General features: G+C 31.7%; 1 protein-coding gene across 7 annotated transcripts in view; it reads right to left on the bottom strand.

Annotated features, from left to right (window-relative positions):
- LOC127709865 (CCR4-NOT transcription complex subunit 6-like) overlaps positions 1-21,746 on the bottom strand; it is a 91,722-nt gene that overhangs the window by 24,696 nt on the left and 45,280 nt on the right. For 5 of the 7 annotated variants that reach the window (XM_052215539.1, XM_052215538.1, XM_052215541.1 and 2 more), the window contains one exon: positions 6,521-6,589. In XM_052215539.1, coding sequence (XP_052071499.1) covers positions 6,521-6,589 — 69 coding nt within the window. Of the gene's footprint in view, positions 1-6,520; positions 6,590-19,362; positions 21,267-21,746 lie in introns of all 7 variants that reach the window. The other 2 variants (XM_052215537.1, XM_052215536.1) reach the window with 1 other exon arrangement.

Raw genomic sequence — 21,746 nt, 5'->3', positions numbered from 1 at the left:
TTGACCGATATATTAATTACAGGCAACTTAACAGGGAAAGTACAGTAAAATGTTCAAATTTGTACAAATGACCTAAATTAGCTGAATTCTAATAAATGTTACAAAAAATAAAATATCAATACATTTGTTAATGACAGTTACAAATTATTATCTTGTTTGTTCCATGTTTTTGTTTTCGATTTACCTACAGGACAATTTTCTCACATCATGTTTTACAAGGATGTGGTTGTAGGAAAAAAAAAAAATCTTGGACGTCAATTTCTAAGAAATAAAACACCTGAAAATCAACAACAAAGAAATTCAAGGTCTTGTTCTAATTTACACTTAACACATGTTCTTCTCTTGTATTACTCTAAACAACAACTTTCTACATAATGTTTGGTAAAGAATGTAACAATTATTTCCAGGAAAACATTGTCACATGCTTCTATCCTTTTTCCCAGTTCTATAAAAGAATTAATCCATTAGTTCTATCATTGTTGTAATATATTTCTTTTCTTCCCTGTAGCCTCTATATAGTCTATGGTAACCTTTTTTATTCCATTCTCCCAATTTAAAAAAAAGTGTAATGCATGCAATCTGTAATGCTCTGGGTACTATCACAGAGCATGTATGACTGCGTCTATAATGCTCTTGGGGTACTATCACAGATCAAGTCTGACTGCAGAAACATTTGTCTCAAGACATTGAAATTCTTTAAAATTTGTCTGAATTCAGTCTGTTTTTTATAAAAGTTTTTACTATTAAAATATGCATGTAAAAACTTGCTGGTAACAGTCATAAAAGTACAGAATTTTGTGGGAAAGAGGATGTGTATGTCTTATACCTTGTATATTCTAAAGCCTAACACACAGAAAGTCAATGTTTCATTTTGACCTTTTTCTTTCCTCAAAATGTCCACGACAATGTAATTCACAGTTAAAATATAATCAAACATTTTAAATTAATGTCTTTATAGTCAAAACGTGAGAAAAACGCATAATATTTTGTAAGTTTGTAATAGTAATGTTTTTGTTTTATAAACGTTGTTTTATGATATATTATGTTCAATGATAAATGAAGAAATTATTCATGTAATAACAAGTACAATAATGACATATAATTATATTAGATTCATACAATTGTATCAATTTAACATTATGTAACAGATTTTAATTTATGGTCATGTGAAGGCATTTAGATTGGGTTCCAGTCATATGATTAATTTAGGTTAAAAAAATTGTTTATGGCACATCTATAGTAGGTGTAGGTCAAACATATTAAATCTGGTCTGCTTCCACACAAACATACAATCTCACATTATTATTTCATGGTTGTTTAATGTCCATTGCAAAAATGACATATATACCCAGGAAAGCAGTGTGTTTATGTCATAAGAATATGCCCTGATATGTGCTAGACAGGCACAATCCTCACAAGGCAAAAAGTTCAAAGAAAGATATGTCAAACTAGGAGGCAACATAATTCTGACTGAGTAAACAGTCTGCTCTTACTCTTAAAAAATCTACAGTCTTGATAGCTCAACAAATACCAGTCCTAAAGTATTTTGATTTGACCAGGCTGTTGATCTACCCCGTTACCTCCACTCAAGAAGTGCATGCTACCCAAAAGATCACATAGGCCTATTATACCGATACTTTAAATATGTATCATTATTGTATCCTTATTAATTACAAATTGGCACACAACTTAAGTTGGTAAATTGGCTACATTTTTGCACCAAGGATGATGGGCAGGGGCTGGAAATTCCAGAAGACAGTGTTCGAGGGCTCTCCTAAAGTGCAGTGCAGACTGGTCACCATGTACCAGTAAGTAACACAGCCTGTCGAACGTGAAATATATAAAACAAAATATTTGACTGTTTGAATTATACACTTGTTTATTATCCTCACCAGCTATGTTAAATATAAGTTTTGTTCAGCATGTTTGTACTAATAATAAAATTAGAGCAATACACATTCCTAATGAATATTCAACCCACAGGGTATTTTTTTAATTTAGTCAAACATAACTGAGGCATGTGACCTTAAATAACTTTCCCTTTAACAATTCTGAGGTTCAAAATTTTGTTAAATCTTAACAAGAGTGCACACGCTGAAATGTCTCGCCTTCTTTACTAATCATTGATATTATGTTGATAGTCCTAAATATAAAGCTTTATTACAACTGTCACATAAACTTAACATTAACCAAGTAAACTAAACATTGACCAATGAACCATGAAAATGAGGTCAAGGTCAGATGAACCATGCTAGGCAGGCATGTACAGCTAACAATTCTTCCATACAACAAATATAGTTGACCTATTGCTTATAGTTTAAGAAAAACAGACGAAAACACAAAAACTTAACACTGAGCAATGAACCTTGAAAATGAGGTCAAGGTCAAATAAAACCTGCGTGACTGACATATAGATCATAAAATATTTCCATACACCAAATATAGTTGAACTATTGCATATAGTATTAGAAAAAAAGACCAAAACTCAAAAACTTAACTTTGACCACTGAACCATGAAAATGAGGTCAAGGTAAGATGACACCTGCCAGCTAGACATGTACACCTTACAATCATTCCATACACCAAATATAGCTGACCTATTGCATGCAGTATTAGAAAAAAAGACCAAAACTCAAAAACTTAACTTTGACCACTGAACCATGAAAATGAGGTCAAGGTCAGATGACACCTGCCAGCTAGACATGTACACCTTACAATCATTCCATACACCAAATATAGTAGACCTATTGCATACAGTATAAGAAAAACAGAACAAAACACAAAAACTTAACTATAACCACTGAACCATGAAAATGAGGTCAAGGTCAGATGACACCTGCCAGTTGGACATGTACACCTTACAGTCCTTCCATACACCGAATATACTAGACCTATTGCTTATAGTATCTGAGATATGGACTTGACCACAAAAACTTAACCTTGTTCATTGATCCATGAAATGAGGTCGAGGTCAAGTGAAAACTGTCTGACGGGCATGAGGACCTTGCAAGGTACGCACATACCAAATATAGTTATCCTATTACTTATAATAAGAGAGAATTTAACATTACAAAAAATCTGAACTTTTTTTTCAAGTAGTCACTGAACCATGAAAATGAGGTCAAGTACATTGGACATGTGACTGACGGAAACTTCGTAACATGAGGCATCCATATACAAAGTATGAAGCATCCAGGTCTTCCATCTTCTAAAATATAAAGCTTTTAAGAAGTTAGCTAACGCCGCCGCCGCCGCCGCCGGATCGCTATCCCTATGTCGAGCTTTCTGCGACAAAAGTCACAGGCTCGACAAAAACAATCAGTCAGTTCTGGACAAAATAACTGGAGGTTTAATGGACAGTTGAAGATTTCTAAAAATTACATATATGATAGAGAATACACAAATTTTATATACACATTTAACCCAATCCCTTTACCCAATAAGTACATATTTATTAATATCAAATTAAAACCAGGGTCAAGCTTTCCAAATCTTTTTAGATAAAAAGTAAAACTTGACTGACAAGCTTGGCTAAAAGATTAGAACACAAGATATTTTCAACCACTGGACCATGTTAGAAATGTCTCCTTCATATTACTCCATAGACACTTACAAGGAAGGAATAAAAAGGCTTTTTATGATAACATGAAAATTTTTATAAGGGGATGTCATTTAACATGGCTAACAACATTTAACATATTCAACAGTTCATTAGCATGCAGTAATTATTCAAGGACACTTAAGGTACCCCTACACAACCACATAAAAAGAAATTGATAAGATATTAACACCCTATTATTGTAACAAAAGATGTTACATACATGTAATTATAACTCCTACATACACTAAACACTCCCCCATTTACACCAGATATGTATTCACAGAAATCTCTATTTTTCCATCGGTGTAACAATGTATTTTATGGTCTAATTACATGTATTATCATGCTTTACAATAAAAAAAATATATTACAAGTAATAAAACTAATTTTCTTTGTTTACCACTACTTCAAAGTACTTGACAGAGTTTTCTTTTGAACATGAGAAAAGCTTCTAAACAACAAAAACGGTTAATTGTGGGCAAAATATAAAAAAATTCATAGTATCATTTTTAAATTCTTTAATACTTTTTTAACACATTACATATATGTATACATCCTTGGCTTTGCAGGGTCTATACCATGGCTGATAAATGGTTAGTCTATGAAGGTATTAATCAACTGCCAGGTAATTTAGTCCTATTTTTCTCTGAGCAACATTAATTCCAAGCTTCTTGATATTTATTACCGAGTATATATTTACTGTGTGACACATTTTCAGATCCATTTCATATCTCCTTCCTGTCTGCTACTTACATGTATATTGTATGCATTAATTCATATAAAGGATCTAGACCAGAAGCAAGGATTTGAATCCCGCTGATGGAAGAACAAAAATTTGCTCACACAAATTTGACGATTTAACATTGTTGGGCTAAATTTGAGACGAATTATATATATATTATGGTGTTAGCCCTGTATAACCACGTGTAATCTGATGGAGAATGTCTGTCATAAAGTTGTCATAAGTTTAACGTATTAGACATGTATAATAAAATTAAAATTTGATGTGGCGGCATGGTAATTAACATTATCATCCTTTACGACAGACAAAATAGCTGATCTGAAAGGTACACCATCTAATTGCCACGATACATCATGTACTGTGTTACAACCCTAGATAAAGCCGATGAGGAAAGGCATTACATTAACCACTGAAAGCTATATTTTTATGTAGCCTAGGTGGTCGAGTGGTCTAGGGCTCTGGAGACAGTGCATGCAGTGTTACCACAATATCACAGAAGCAGGGGTTCACTTCCCACTGAGGGAAGAACAAAAATTTGCTAACGCAAATTTGACGATCTAACATTGTTGGGCTAAATTTGAGACGAATTATATATATATATCATTGTTAGGTTGATTTTCTAAGCACTTTATATATAGAACAGGTGATGCTTTCCGGGAAAAGATGGAAGAATATTTTATTAAAACATTTAAGCCGACGCTAAATGCTAAACAAAAGGCATAACGTCAAAAAACATCCTCAACAACATTAACGACCAACTTTACCAACAACAACGTCTTAGTCTTGAAAAGTCCCTTCAGAAGGATGAAACCCGCTAGACAACTGACAATGTTTTAACTCACTTTCTATTGTTTTTTTTTCATAAATATATAATTCTGTGCATGTGAACTTTTTTTCTTACCTACATATATATTTATATGTGCTTCAATGTGAAGAGTACTCTGCATGTATGTTGCTAACACTAACAGGATGCAGATATGCCACAGGTCAGAAAATGTGTCACAATATAATTGACCATTAGGAAAATTAGTACCAAATATCAAGAAGTGCTGAGAAAAAAGCAATAGAAATGTGTTACAAATGGACAGAAGTAAACCAGTATACCCTCTCATTAGGAACGAGGGTATCATCAATGTTCATAGACAAAGAGAGTTTTGTGACGTTTGCTAAAACAAATGAATGCAAAGAGGTAACACCTTGAAGGGCAACTCAATATTTAATTTTATCACAGTATCATTTAAGGACACTCCACTTTATGTTGGTTTCCACACCCACTTTAATAACAACTTTCTATTTCTAGATATATTTTTTGGCAATTAAAAAGCAATCATAACTATATTCATATCTGCACATTTAACTTTGTTGGTGCAAGTATCTTAAAAAATTGAATAAAAAAGGCGTCATCAGATATGGTATTAGGTACTTGTATGGTGAACAGTCATTAAATGAAAGCCACTTTAAGAAAAATTGGTGATCAAATTCAAAAAACCATGAGGCAGAACTTACCAAATTAAGCAACAATGACTAAATACATTTTTTTTTATCAACATCTGATAATATTTAGCCTTTAAATTTAAGTCCGCCAGTAATTTATGTATTGATGATAAATTTTTTTTAAAGTAAAAAAATGTCAGTTTGAGACTTGGCCAATAGCAGAGTAAAATTCAGTGTTTACAATTATAATTTTTGTTATATCAAGAAGAAAGTCATGCATCCCTTATTCTTTAATTAAGGTAAAAATTGAAAACTTTAAAAATAGATGCAAAAACAGGATCAATGTTAGAATTAATTCTTCCGTCAACAATTAGCCAGATTAAAACATGCAAATCACAAATAAAATGTAACAGAGATGTTAAAAGTACACGGAACTAATCTTGTCTACAGTCTGAATGGATATAAGTTTGGCATGTATTTTTGTAAACAAATTCTGAATTTTTGATAATCCAATTATCTGAATCAAAATACAGAGCAATAATGGACTTATCATACAGAGCTCTTTTCCAAGTCAAATTCAGAATTGATTTCTCCACTCTCAAAGGTTGCAGAAACCCCACAACTACTTCTAACCATTACCTGTTTCTTGCAATGAACCAATTCTACTTTTAGGGAATGGAAATAACTGCTATACCAGTGTTCCTATAGCATCTTTTTAAAACCTTAGAGTTCAATGGACCTACCTGTTGCTTTGGTCTTGTCAGGTGGTGACAGAAACATCCATTGCCTTTCTGGTGGTGCTGTACTATTGACTACAATAAAAAAGATCAAATAAATTGTTTAATAATTTCATTTTCATGCGATTAAAGTCAATACTCTCTTAATTTAAAAACTATTATATAATGTTTTCCTATGACCCTTAAAATCATTAAAAGAAGCACCAAAGAGCTAGATTTCGAAGTAAAAACTTCAATGCATATTTAGAATGTTATCAGAAATCTTTTTTTCCCTCTAAAAACTAGGTGAATGACTTGCCACCATGACATTTGATCTCTTTGTGCTAAGAAACTATGTGACAATGAATTCAATTAATTTTATTTTTATGAATGGATGATTATTTACAAGTGATGTCTTCAATGTTGATCAGCCAACAGAAGACTGAGTAAACGAGGGAGAGTGCGATTTACACTCACTTAAACATGTTAAAGCTTTTACTTTATATCCATATTTCTTTTGTTTTTTCTATTTCATATTTGGAAAACCATTTAAGCATTTAATAACTGACTTGAAGATGATAAATGGCAATATTACAGAGCTGTTTCTTTGCTTTGGGTTTCATTAATTTGTGCCTAGATAAGAAGCACCATTGAGCCTGGTTTTTCCTCAAAAACTTGTTAAAAGAAAAAACTGCACTGTGATTGGATAATTCCCGTCCAAGTCCATCCAAGTTTCAAGAAAAATAGGATGAGATTCTTTTCAATCAAAATCGGTCAAAGTATTCTTTGACAGCTATCACTATAAAAAAATCATCCCAAACTTGGACCAAGAAAATTTTTGATAGTGACAATGGGCCTTTACATCGTTTCTTTTTCAAAGTTGATTTAGTTATTGCATATTTCTAAACAGTCTATTGTAAGTTACTATTGTACTTATTGTAACAGCATGTTGTAAACAGTCTATTGTAAGTTACTATTGTACTTATTGTAACAGCATGTTGTAAGCAGTCTATTGTAAGTTACTATTGTACTTATTGTTACAGCATGTTGTAAACAGTCTTTTGTAAGTTACTATTGTACTTATTGTAACAGCATGTTGTAAACAGTCTATTGTAAGTTACTACTGTACTTATTGTAACAGCATGTTGTAAACAGTCTATTGTAAGTTACTACTGTACTTATAAACAGTCTATTGTAAGTTACTATTGTACTTATTGTAACAACATGTTCTAAACAGTCTATTGTAAGTTACTATTGTATTTATTGTAACAGCATGTTGTAAACAGTCTTTTGTAAGTTACTATTGTACTTATTGTAACAGCATGTTGTAAACAGTCTATTGTAAGTTACTATTGTATTTATTGTAACAGCATGTTGTAACGGAATCAAAAGAGTTTATTTTTTTGCTTTCCCTTTATAGGTCAACAAAATTGCATCTGACAAGCAAAAACCCACTCAAAAAAAACACCACACAGATTACAACCAACAAAAGACATGCTGGTATTAGCCTATCAATTTCACAGACAGTCATCCCGTACTTTCATAGATGCTTTGTCCAAATCAAATCATACCAGTAAAATAAAGCATTGATTTTTAGGTAAAACATATGAAAATTGAAATGTCTCAAGGCTGAGTGACCTAATTCTGTAGTCGACCAATCAATACATCCCATCTTAATGTGAATACTTTAACTGTACTAACCACAGCAGTTAATACTGCATTGTTCTGTAACAAATCATTACAGAATTTAATGACGCTATTGTTCAGTATCAGAGCAACCTATTTCAAGTTCTTATATAATTTTATATGGCATGTGATGAATGATAAGATTTAAGTTAAGCAAGGTTTATGCACTGAATTGTCTTTGATAGTTTATTAAAAAAACATGATTTCGTTTTAATTTGCATTTAAAAATTATTTTCACTATAATCTTCAGGGAGATCATAGAAACAATATATATAATCAATTTTATTAATCTTAATCTTTCAGCATTTTACAAGACAGCAATACAAGACAATGTGCTTCCAGGCAGACATTAAATTCAAAGTTAAAGAAAATAAGGTTAAGCTTTCATCTTTGATTAAACAATAACACATCCAAGCAAATTTTACCTCAGCTTATATCATAACTGAAGTAATCCATAACCAGTTAATGAAAATTTATTGTTAAGATTTCTAAGTAGCCACACTAGCTTGAAGGTCCAAAATGTTTAGTACTGACATAAAATAGTAATAATGTCCTAAATATTTAATAATACATAAACAAGATAATAGGAATTACCAAAAATATTTGACAATACAACTGACCAGACCAACAACCGACTAGACCAACAACCAACACCAGACCAACAACTGACCAGACCAATAACTGACCAGACCAACAACCAACACAGGATCAACAACTGACCAGAACAACAACTGACCAGCCAACAACTAACCAGACCAACAACTGACGAGACCAACAACCGACCAGACCAACACCAGACCAACAAGGTCAATAATACACCCAATAGACAGAATTGTCAACAAACCTGAAAGAGCACTTGAACTGAACTAGTGTTATTATAGTAGCCTGTTTGCATATGCATAAAATAATGTGGGGTTACAAGGATAGTTTGACCAATCCCCCCATTTTAATCCTAAACTATTTAGACCATACGAAAAATCCATTAAGCATTTAAAACAAAATGGAAAATATTATGATAAAAGGCAATTACTGACTTAGCACACAATCATACGGCCTCTGTAGATATACTATTAGTATGTTTGTAAACACTTGTATTCAACTCAGTTATAATTATTGTAGGTAAAATACTACTGTTACATTATGGATTTTTGCATAATAATTTTTCTTTAGCTTAACTGTCACAAAGAAAAGTAATTACATATCTAAAATTATGCAATTTTTTCTAAAATGAAAAGGAATGTTAAAATTCAAAAATCCATTTAAACAATTAAAGCCTTGCATAGTAATTCATATCTAATAACTAATAAAAACTTTCTGTAAAGTTATATTCAATTTTTGTAGCCATGAGTTACATAACAATTAATTATGCAGATATTCAGAAGTTTTTCTAAAGCCATTACGAAACGTTCTGAAATTTGATTGCAACTGTCTACTGATTTCCATGGTCACTTGACTAACTTGGTGAAGTCACAGATGACCTTTCAATGGACCAAAAATTCTGAAATTAGACTGATCTTCAGAATAATTTGTATTGACTTTTATGTTATCCCAGACTTACAAAATTACCTGTTAAGACTCAAGGACTTAAATTATGTTAAGTCAATATTTTGTTTGTTCAGAAGAGAATGACCTGAAAGAATTCAGGATCCAATCAGTACAATTCATAGGATGTTAGTATGTATTGCGTACAGAACCCTTCCTTATAATCATTATAATCTGAGCAGATTTTCCTTAAAAGTGGTTGGTTGTCACTTTTTTTCTGAAGAATTCAATAGCCTTTCTGCTGTTCGCCACTAAACCTCCAGTTGATTGTAAGTGTTAGTTGTTTTATAGGGAAACTTACACAATTTGGATGAAATTTAGTTTGACAAATATAGAAAAGTTCTTCAACTTTGCAATTTTGCTCTCCTGTTACTAAAAAATTTACAGTGGAGACTGTTAATTATTTATGTATAAAAAAATAACACTTTTCAAATCACTGCATCTCGATTGTTTTATCTACTTTAGGATTTTTTGGCAACTTCATAAGGAGAAATGACAAAACTGAGTGATACATATGACATTTCTGACTTATCCAAATTGTACCATATGACACAGTCTGCAAGGATTTCCTATCTATTACACAAACTTTTTGTTGGGTAAAGACATGAGAACCCTGACACCCATCTAAACTTAATCTCAAATTGATCTATAATATTACATCTATAGCCTATTGCTATCATCAAATTTAAATCATCTGTATACCTATATAAACATTATCCTTCAACCTTTGTCTGACAAAGATTCCTTATATCAATAAATCTACATCTGATCTAGTGTTACTAAAATATATCCACATTCATATCAGCAAACAATCCTTCCTAGTTTTTCAATGGTTCAACTATTAGCATTCACAAACGAAAGGGCTTATTTCTTCATCATTAAATTCATGTTGGTTTTATCAAAACCGGACTTGCTTACTTTTAATAAGTAGTTGTAGTAAACATTATAATGTTTATTTGAACTCAGTTGACCAATGTTTTCCCCCTGGGACATTTAACTATTTCCTGTCTGATGACCAACAACCATATATAAAAGAAATTGTTGAAATTGTTCATTGTAATTGCACACATCTTGGTATACCACCATGTACAATGATATGATGAGTAATACTCCTTTTAAAAGGAGTGAAAATCATATAAAAGCACACTTTTCTTTGACAACATCCCCCCAAAAATAAAGGTGATCTATGATTACAAAATTTGCCTCACCACCATTCAATTGGCTTGATAAACTTTAAATAATAATACAAGCAGTTGTTGATGTGGAAATTAATGTAAGCAAGTAGGGACCAAAATGTGGTCATTTGCAAATTACAGGACTCCCAAATTTCATTATTGTCCAGTCCATCTGATTGTCTCTTTACAAAATTACAGGTTTACACTCAAATACTCAGTCAAAGGTACACTATATTTGTGTATATTGTCAGTCAAAGGTACACTATATTTGTGTATATTGTCAGTCAAAGGTACACTATATTTGTGTATATTGTAAGGACAACATATCACTGGAGTTAACATTTTATGCCCTTTATGGATCTACTACCAACTGAGGAACTGTAACTTAAAGGTCTTTAAGATATTTTTTTATTAAGTGCAGACCAATAAAAAATGAGGTCATCACCCAAGAGGTACAGTTCTGCAGCTAGATAGTACTCCTACATCATAAAACTGCCCACATAATACTTCCTCTCATAATAGGTTTCTTATCATGAAACTTCCTTTCACAATAAGGAAATCTTAACAAAGCATTTTCTAACCATAAGTGGGTCTTAAGTATGTCCTATTTAAACAATACATTTTCAAATACTGAGGTTGCTTTTGAATTGGTTTATAAGGATAAATACTTCCTTATGTAGAACTCAATACCGTTTTACAAAAAATATTAAACAACCATTTTTCAAATGGTATGATACACAGCATTTTCAAAACTTTGATCATACAGGTTGAAACCTGCATGTTTTTTTGTCCATATATCTTATATAATTCAATAAAGCCCTTTCTGAAAATCTTTTCAAAATCTATAATTCATAAGGTTTCAATGCATGATAGAAATTTCATCCTTTGAGAAATTATCAATTATGCAAAGCAACAGACATAAAACATTTTATCATGTCTGAACAAACCATATTTATGTTCTTTGACATAGCTAACATTCTCCTTTTACCTTCAGTTTAAACCTGAATTGTCATTTCTGTATTGAGTCATTATAGGTGTTTATAGGTCTGCAGCCTTGGCAATTGAGGACCTTTTAAATGTATAAGTGTGTTGACATTAATCTATCATGGGCAACATTTACAATTCAAGGTAACTTTGGAAGACTTTTACCAAAAATTAAAGTGACACTATGCTATTAAAAAATCAAAAAGTATAGTGTTATAATTCAATGGCACTTCATATAAGAATGAAACTCAGGGGAGAATTTAATGTAACTTGAAAAATTCTATAACATGACAATAACAATAACCTTTATCCAGCAATTGAACATAGAGAAGGACAAAAACAAGTTCTAGGACCAAACATTTAAATAAACTGCTTCTCCGAGCGCAGCTGGATACGACCGCAGGTCCAACCCTGAACAGTTGGGGCAAAAATGGACACAATATTCAAGCTTGATACAGGTCTGAATTTGGATTGTAATTAAATATTTGACACATTATAGGTTTCTGACACAGAATAAATGTGTCAAAGAACTTGAAATTGGTTGTATGATTTGAATTTATATTCAATTGAAGATTTCTTGCTGTTGTGCAATACACTGTGCTGTTGCGCAATACTTAGTAAATTTGTTTTTAGACTATATACAAAGAATTAGCAAAATAAATTGTGACCCCCAAATTGATCCCCCCCCCCAAATTTTTTTTATTTTTACCCCCCCTCCAAAAAAAAATATTTGAAGAGAATTTTCTTTTGAGGAAAAATAATTGCCCCCCCCCCCCCCCCCTTTCCAAAAAAATTAATTTTTTTTTAAAAAATTTTCTTTTTGTAAAATGTGGTACAAATTAAAAGACATCCATTCACTTAAACACAAGTAAGTTATTGTCTGAAAACTAGAAAAATGCTTGTTTTAGACCCTTTTTGGCCCCTAATTCCTGAACGGTTTGGGCAATTACCCCCAAAATGAATCCCAACCTTCTACTTGTGGTATTGAACCTTGTGGTACAATTTCAGAGCAATGAAAATACTTATACACAAATTATTGTCCTGAAACTAGAAAAATGTTTGTTTTGGCCCCTTTTTGGCCCCTAATTCCTAAACGGTTGGGACCATCACCCCCAAAAACAATCCCAACCTTCCTTTTCTGGTATTGAACTTTTTGGTTAAATTTCAAAGAGATCAATACACTTAAACTAAAGTTATTGTTCGGAAACCAAATGTCTTCGGACGACGATGACGCTGACAACGAAAACTTGATACCAATATACGACCACAAACATTTTTTGCGGTCGTATAAAAACTAAGTAATTGTTTCATATTTCTCATATCATCCATTCATTTCATTGGACAAGCGACATTTGTTAATTTTCACTAACCTTTCATAAGCCCCACCCACCCATAGCAACATGTGATAATATTAGCAATGGGTGTTAATTCCTAAAATTAACACCCGCTGAGCCCGAAGTTACCTTCGCTACGGAGGGGGCACAACTTCGTCTTTGGTGATAATTTTTTCCCTCGTGTGTTAATCTACCCTAACACCTTCATACAAGGGCAGTATGTTTATAATAACCTTTACTCTAGACAATCAGTTTTGTTGTAATAACAATATGATGTGGAACTTAAAGGGACCAGTTTACACATTTATCTGAAAAAAGAAGAATACTGATACACTCACTTTAACTGTCCTGGTGAAAGACAGAATATTCATGTACCTAGAAGCTTTTCCACATAATTTGTTCTAATGAAGTATTTACCCTTTTGTTTTCAATAACATGTTTTTCAATGCGAAAAAATAAGACAGTAGTTCATTTGGAATGAAGGACATTGACCAATTTGGCAAATAATTTCTACTTCAAAAGACTTTAAACTATAACCTACATTTATAGTTCAATGAACTCAATTATAAATGTTGACACCAAATTTAATGTTTGTTTAAAAGAAATTAACTTTTAAAGCCAAATAAAAGACCAATGAGCCATACACAGAGCTCAAACATTCATGTCACATGATCATGGTTCACAAACATCTAGGTTACCTTACTTGTGTTCAAATTATTTCCTGTTAACCCAAACTAGATTACTTTGAATTATCTATTTCCTTAAAGTTTAATCAAACATTTTATCGCATTTTTCTTAGAAGAAAGAATTTAACAAAACTCCAGTTTGGCTTCACTCATATAAAAAAAATTTTGACTAACATTTTGATCCAAGCATTTATCATATTAGATTCAATAAATAATTGGATACATTCTAACGAACCCTCATTAGATGAATTAACTAACAGTGTAATGGTAACTGCCCAAAAAACAAACTACCCAAATCATTTACTTAATGTTGGGGAAAGACAATTAAACCTGACAAAAGCTTTACTAATTGATCATGGCAAAACCATGTAGGCATGAACCAAACTAAAAGTATACAACTACTCTGTCTGCTTGTTGACAGAAGTAATCATCACAGCACATGCTAGTGGTATTGTTTTAATCTTTTGTTTAGGATTAATGAATACTTAAAAATGATATTTCATCAGAACATCAGTTTACTTAATTAAAAATTACAGCTTTTTTCTTCTTAAAAAAAAAAACACAGAATATGCAATTTGTTTTGCAATACTTAATAATATATTTTTTTTCAATTTTCTATATCCCAAGGGTGACTGGGTAATATAAATATGGTTACTCTTAGTCTTCTTCCAGCCAGGCAGTAAAACTCTTGCCTGTCTGTTTGAATGTGTGGGATATATAAATTTGCAGCCACGTCCAGTCAGAATGGGGACAATAAATCTGATGCCTGTGCAGAGAGAGTGCCAAGCTCTCTGCTTGTTGAAACCTTGTAACAACTCTTTGAGGGGGTCCATAGGTGTCTTGTTGCAGGATCTACTTATTGTATGTATTGTTAATTTGTTGTCGTCCTGAACATATATCAAATAGTTGCCAATGGATGTCAAGCAACCAACAATTAATCAATCAGCTTTCTTTACCTCAAGAAGTAATACTAATTTAAAAAAAAGTATAAATTACTTGAATCTTTGCAAACTCCTTAGTTCTAGATAGATATATTTATTTATAAAACAAACCAAAAATAAAATTAATGACAAAGTGGATATACTACTATTTCCATATTTATACATTGATTTATAAAAGACAGGCACATTAATGTCTAGTTTATCACACCTGTTGCTTAAACTGAGAATAAACTGAAAAACCTGGTGCCAAATCACGTGAGAGAACAGTTTGTCAACAATGATGTGGCATTTAACTCGTGAATATTACTACTAGTAAAAATTATGATTCATACATGTCAGAAAAAAAGTTGTATTTTTAGTTTTAACTATAATATACTAATCTTTATTCTATTTTTTGGCCACAGTTTATTGAACTCTTTCCTTATACAACTAAGATATTGCATGTCAATTTTTTTAAATCTGTAAATTCTTCAATGGAAAAATAGGTCAAGCATGATAAATATTTGTGGACATTCAGCCCAAAAATTATTCCGATAACATTTTATTATGTTTAAATATACCATCAGTTTAGACGTTTTTGCTGTATATTTCATTTTATTATGTTTAAATATACTGTCAGTTTAGACATTCTTGCTGTATATTTCCAAGAATGATAAAGCCACTATGACAACTGACTACTTTTACTTGAATTAATCAAAACAGATCATTTCCTGGTATATTTGACTCTTTTATAAAAGATTTCCTCACTATAACATTGTTTGTTTTTAACCATATCGTATTATATTATTTAGGTCGAAAATAGCACAAGTATAACAAAATAAAGAGAAAAATGTACAGCATAAGTCAATATAATCTTTAAACTATTACTTTTAAACTTGAAAATCTAAACTTAACCACATATCAGATGACCATTTTTCAAACCTTATAAATATTCATATTTTAATGAATTATTCATTTTAATTTAAAAGCTCAGACAAGTTCAGACCTCTGCATGTAGACTTTTGAAGCTACATGTACTTAAGATTTTAATATTTCAAAAGTATCTCTACTAAACCTTACATTTCCTTGATTAATACTTCCTAATCATGCTAATAACTGGATTGTATATACTTAATATTGAAGGCCAGTCAGTGCACGAATGCACATGCAAGTTCATTTTTATATGGTATGTAAATTAGTGAAGTGGAAGTGGTTTCAACCCTCAATAATCAAGTACATTATTTCAATTAAGTACTGCCAAAAATGCCACCTATCCCCTCCTTTAGTGATTAAATTATAAGGGTGACATCATATTGAATGGAACAAACTTACTGACACATGATAGTAAATCCATCATTTTGTATGGTATCACAGAAAACAGTAAACAAGAAAACAAATTTTGCCATCAATTATAAAATGGTAGTCCCTCATGATTTGTTAATAAAGTACAGCTGTATATAATGTACATCTTTTATAAACTCATTTGTTACTATTAAATAAATGTATTTTTGAATCAGAACAAGCATACATTATATATATATATATATAAACCCTAAAGATCTAAGCTGTTACTATTACCATACTGTGGATTCATTTATTTTCGTGAGGATCAAACTTCGGGGATTCAGGCAAAATTGCATTTTTTGTGGTTTTGCTAAAGTTTGCATACAAACCTATAGAAAATTTGTGTTTGTCCTTTGAACCTTTTAATTCCTGGTTCACCTTTACCCCCGAATTCCACGAAAAATTGGTATCCAACGAATAATAATGAATCCACAGTATTTAGAAATATTTGAGCTACCAATGAAATATTGCTTATGCATTAGAAGTGTATCTTCTACTGAGATCCTTCTAATCTAGAGGGCAATTTTTAGACCATTGTTGAGAAATATAAGGACTCTTAGCTCCTTGTTTTAACCATGCTGTTTTAAGATTTGCAGACATGTTAGTTTAAATGGTTCACTTTAAGGTACATTTCCATAAAATTAACTGTTGGTTAGTGTAACTGGGCCAAGTTCTTAAGTATACTGTACAATCATCAAGGTAAAGACAATCTTATCAGTTTTGGAAACTAAAAACACGGAAGGTATTGACTTTTGGAACTGAGAATGGAATGATCCAGGACCAAAAACAGACCAAGGTGACAAATACCAAATGACCCAGTGGAAAATGAAAAGCCTTCATTAGCGTCATTTCAAAATTAATAACATTTAATCAGTATGCCAAATTACGTGAAAAACAAATATACAAATTTGTCCACATGTCAACATATTTGATTAAGGTATCATGGGTAACCTAAAGGCATAGTCCAATAGGATGACGTAATCTTAAGATATCAGGGACAACCTAAGGTCACATTACACAGATCATAGTACTACTATATATACACGTGTAATTTATAAATGTTTATGTATGACACATAACTACAACTATGACATTTCTCTTGTGAAATTCACAAATTACAAAATTTTTAAGCTCAACCCCTTATTTAGAAAAAGTTTATAAACTTTTGGATTTGAATTTCAATGTAAGAGAAAAATAATTAAAAAACAGATCACTTTCTGTACTTGACAATTGACCCAAACATTAACATTCTTCTAGATATAATTTTATACATAACATGCATTAAGGGCAATCATATGCTGCATATATACATTTCAATGTTGAAAATGGCATTTTAATATACTCTGACACAACTGTCAAAGTTGTTGGATTTTTTATGTTCAGTATATTTACAAAGTAGTAAATTCATAAAATTTATACCATTATAAGTTTGGATCTATACTTTAAAAATGTATCATTAAACCATAAAAATTGCATACTTAAAATATTTATACTTTCCATTAATTGTCTTTGTGTACTTTAAAACGTTTCAACTAAAATCTATGAGGTCTCCAATGATCTATCAGAAAATCTTTGTTTCCAAGACAAAGAACATTTTCAAAACAAATGGACTGATGTTTTACAAATTGCTGATTAATTTCAAAGTTTGCACAAAGATGAATCAAACAATGGGTTCCAGATATGTCATGACCAAGTTTAGAGAACAATCAATACAACATACTTCAAATCCATCTAAGTTGAACAATACAAGTAATACCATATACACCTGAACCAAGATCAATGCTTAATTACAATAAAAAGCAAGAGAAAATATTTACTTTCATACCAAGTAGTATTAATTAAAGTATAAATATTTGTTTTACAAACAAATAATGCAATAAGCCTATAATTTATGATATTTGTTCCATTTATATTGGAATCGTAAGTACTCAATTTCTGGTAAAAAGCTGTGAAAGTGTACATAGTGATATTTTCTATCTCATAATAATTTTCAGTCTAATTTTTAGCTATGAACAAGTCAGTCAATAAAAGATCAATGGTAAGAATTTGATAATGGGCATATACTGTTATAGGTTATTTCCTCCTCTCTTAGGAGCACTCCCAATACATGTAAGAATAAATAGACTAAATATTTCAAAATAAATAAGACCTTTGCAAAGCCCTGAACATGTGTACAGCAAGTTCTTTTCAACCCTTATCCTCTGTTTATTATTCCTGTATAATGGAAGAACAATGTCAGATATTAGGATATTTACAGGAACGTTTTCAACCCTTATCCTCTGTTTATTATTCCTGTATAATGGAAGAACAATGTCAGATATTAGGATATTTACAGGAATGTTTTCAACCCTTATCCTCTGTTTATTATTCCTGTATAATGGAAGAACAATGTCAGATATTAGGATATTTACAGGAACGTTTTCAACCCTTATCCTCTGTTTATTATTCCTGTATAATGGAAGAACAATGTCAGATATTAGGATATTTACAGGAATGTTTTCAACCCTTATCCTCTGTTTATTATTCCTGTATAATGGAAGAACAATGTCAGATATTAGGATATTTACAGGAATGTTTTCAACCCTTATCCTCTGTTTATTATTCCTGTATAATGGAAGAACAATGTCAGATATTAGGATATTTACAGGAATGTTTTCAACCCTTATCCTCTGTTTATTATTCCTGTATAATGGAAGAACAATGTCAGATATTAGGATATTTACAGGAACGTTTTCAACCCTTATCCTCTGTTTTCTGTTTATTATTCCTGTATAAAGGAAGAACAATGTCAGATATTAGGATATTTACAGGAACGTTTTCAACCCTTATCCTCTGTTTATTATTCCTGTATAAAGGAAGAATAATGTCAGATATTAGGATATTTACAGGAACGTTTTCAACCATTATCCTCTGTTTATTATTCCTGTATAATGGAAGAATAATCTCAGATATTAGGATATTTACAGGAATGTTTTCAACCCTTATCCTCTGTTTATTATTCCTGTATAAAGGAGGAATAATCTCAGATATTAGGATATTTACAGGAATGTTTTCAACCCTTATCCTCTGTTTATTATTCCTGTATAAAGGAGGAATAATCTCAGATATTAGGATATTTACAGGAATGTTTTCAACCCTTATCCTCTGTTTATTATTCCTGTATAAAGGAAGAACAATGTCAGATATTAGGATACTTACAGGAACGAAGTTCTTCTGGTGGAATCATCAGGGTTTTAGGAATGCAGCTGGTATCAGTAGCCATGTAGAGCGGTGCTGATAGGTTGTACATGGGTGGGTACAAGTATGGCCAGTACCAGTATGGTGACATGGCCATGTAGGACATCGTTGTGCTTGAATACGACATTAATGGATATGTAGATTGAGAATTTGCATAGGAGAAATCGTTGGTTTGGTTACCAAACGGATAGTTATGATTGTAATAGACAGTAAAAGTAACATCAGTGTCTGTGAGATCTATGAAAACACTGTCTGGATAAAGGTAGGTACCAGACTTGTTTTCTTTCTTTGCAATGTCAATATCAAGAAGTTGTTTCTTAGTTTGTGCATTCTTGTCTTTTGATAAAGTGTTATCATTCGGTGGATTTCGCTTGCCAGAAAGGGCACTGTCGGTGGAGTTGACTTGGAATTCTGGAGTACTAGTATTTAAAGAAGTAACTTCAGCACTACATTCAGCCTGTTCCTGTTGTTCTTGTGAAATCTCTGATGTCTTAACTTCATGAACATCCTTGGACTTAGAGTCTTCTTCTAATGTATTACAATAGTACTGTAGCTGGTACAGATCAGATTGACATTGTGGACAGTCTGCAGGGGGACAATCGTAACGTATCAACGGACAACCTGTAGTATATCTAGCCAGCTGTTCGAGCTCTTCTTTTGTAAATTCAGATTCTGTAGTTTCCTGATGAGTACTTGACAAATCAGAATCAGACTGGATTTCAGAACTAGAAACAACAGAGCCATTGTCACTTTCCGATTCTTCAGTAACTGAACTTTTCTCACTTGAATTCAAATCATTGCATATCAAGTCAACATTGTCACATTCCCCAATACTACGAGGCTTATCATTACTGTCAGGCAATAAATAAGAATTATTCAACACATAATTCGCAACAAATTTTGAATAGGATTTTTTGGAATTTTTTACTAAATTTGTAGTAGCACTATAAGTGTCTTTCTGATGAGATTTTTCTAAAACTGAGATCAAGGCACTAAGATTTTTAACATCCTTCTTTGTTTTAATTTCTTTGGGACTAATTATTTCTTCTTGAGCATCACTCTCTGAACTTTTACTGTCAGTATCAGTTGTGTCCTTCTTAGCCCTGAGCAATGTGTCAGCAAGAGATCTTTGTTTTCTGTTCAGAGCAGCTTTCAAAGTGTCTTTCAATGGAATAACAATTGGTGTATTTGATTTGTTAAATTTTTCCCTCTTCTTTGGCTTTTGTCGCCATCTATTGTTCCCTTTAGAACGTTCCTTTAAACATCTCTTACAAGAAGAAACAGTTGCAGTATATGAAGGATAAAAATGTTTTAAATCAAAACTTACAGCGTTAATTATGCTAACTACTTCCCTTTTTGCCCCGACGGCTTGAACGACTACTTCTTCCTCCATTGTTCACTAAATTAAATTATGCGTCTATGATATAAACGAAAAAACAAAATGTGTCACGAGCACACCTGAAACAATAGGAAGTGTGGTTATTACATAAAAACCACCAATGTGTCCTTCTTACGATAAATACGATCCTTCATTAAGAAAACAATCTTATTATTGTAAGTGTATAAACAACTTATCACGTCAATATTAAAATGTCCACACCTAATTCACTACTTTCTCAGAATGCTCCTACATTGGTACATGATCATGAATGAAATGACTTTGATTTTACCTTCATGAATGTTTTGATTCAAGAGGTATTCACACAGTGATATCTGATCTGTTCACCTGGTCTTCCCTGAGCACATGTTGTAAGTGTGCAAGCTAGACTTCCTGTCCATTGTCCTTTGTCCAAACAAAGAGAATGAATGAATCTTAGATGTAGTCCATTGAACTGACCTCACACTCTTATTATCTATTTCACTACCTGCAGGTAAAATAGTTGTTCAATAATAAAATTAACTTCACTCCTTTCCCTCTAGGCAAAAATTAACAAGTGAACCATGCTGTGTCTAATGACAGTCTGTAGGATTGTGTAAAGTAATCTAGTACTTTAAAACATATTGATGACAAAGAATGCTTGGGACTTAACTTTATACATAAAGCTAAACCAAACCTATTCAAAGTTATTCAAGGATAAAAATATAAGGTTCATAGTGTGTATTTAATATTAAGGTTAAATATTAATACAAGAATAGACATGTGATTAAAATCTCCGCTTCTTTAAAAGGATTTAAAAAAAATAATATAAAATAAGGTAAAATGTCTGAGAGCTTACCGGTGCTGTAGTAAAAGAGTTGTAGTAAAATTTATCTTATCTCAATAGGTCAAAATAGTACTGACAAATTTTGTGAATGAACTTTGAAGTGAAATCTCTTTCTTCTGTTTAAACAAGCCCACCTTATTT

The sequence above is a fragment of the Mytilus californianus genome, unplaced genomic scaffold (genome assembly GCF_021869535.1).
Source record: "Mytilus californianus isolate M0D057914Y unplaced genomic scaffold, xbMytCali1.0.p SCAF_7, whole genome shotgun sequence".
Taxonomy (NCBI): domain Eukaryota; kingdom Metazoa; phylum Mollusca; class Bivalvia; order Mytilida; family Mytilidae; genus Mytilus; species Mytilus californianus.
This window is presented reverse-complemented; position numbering and strand designations above follow the sequence as displayed.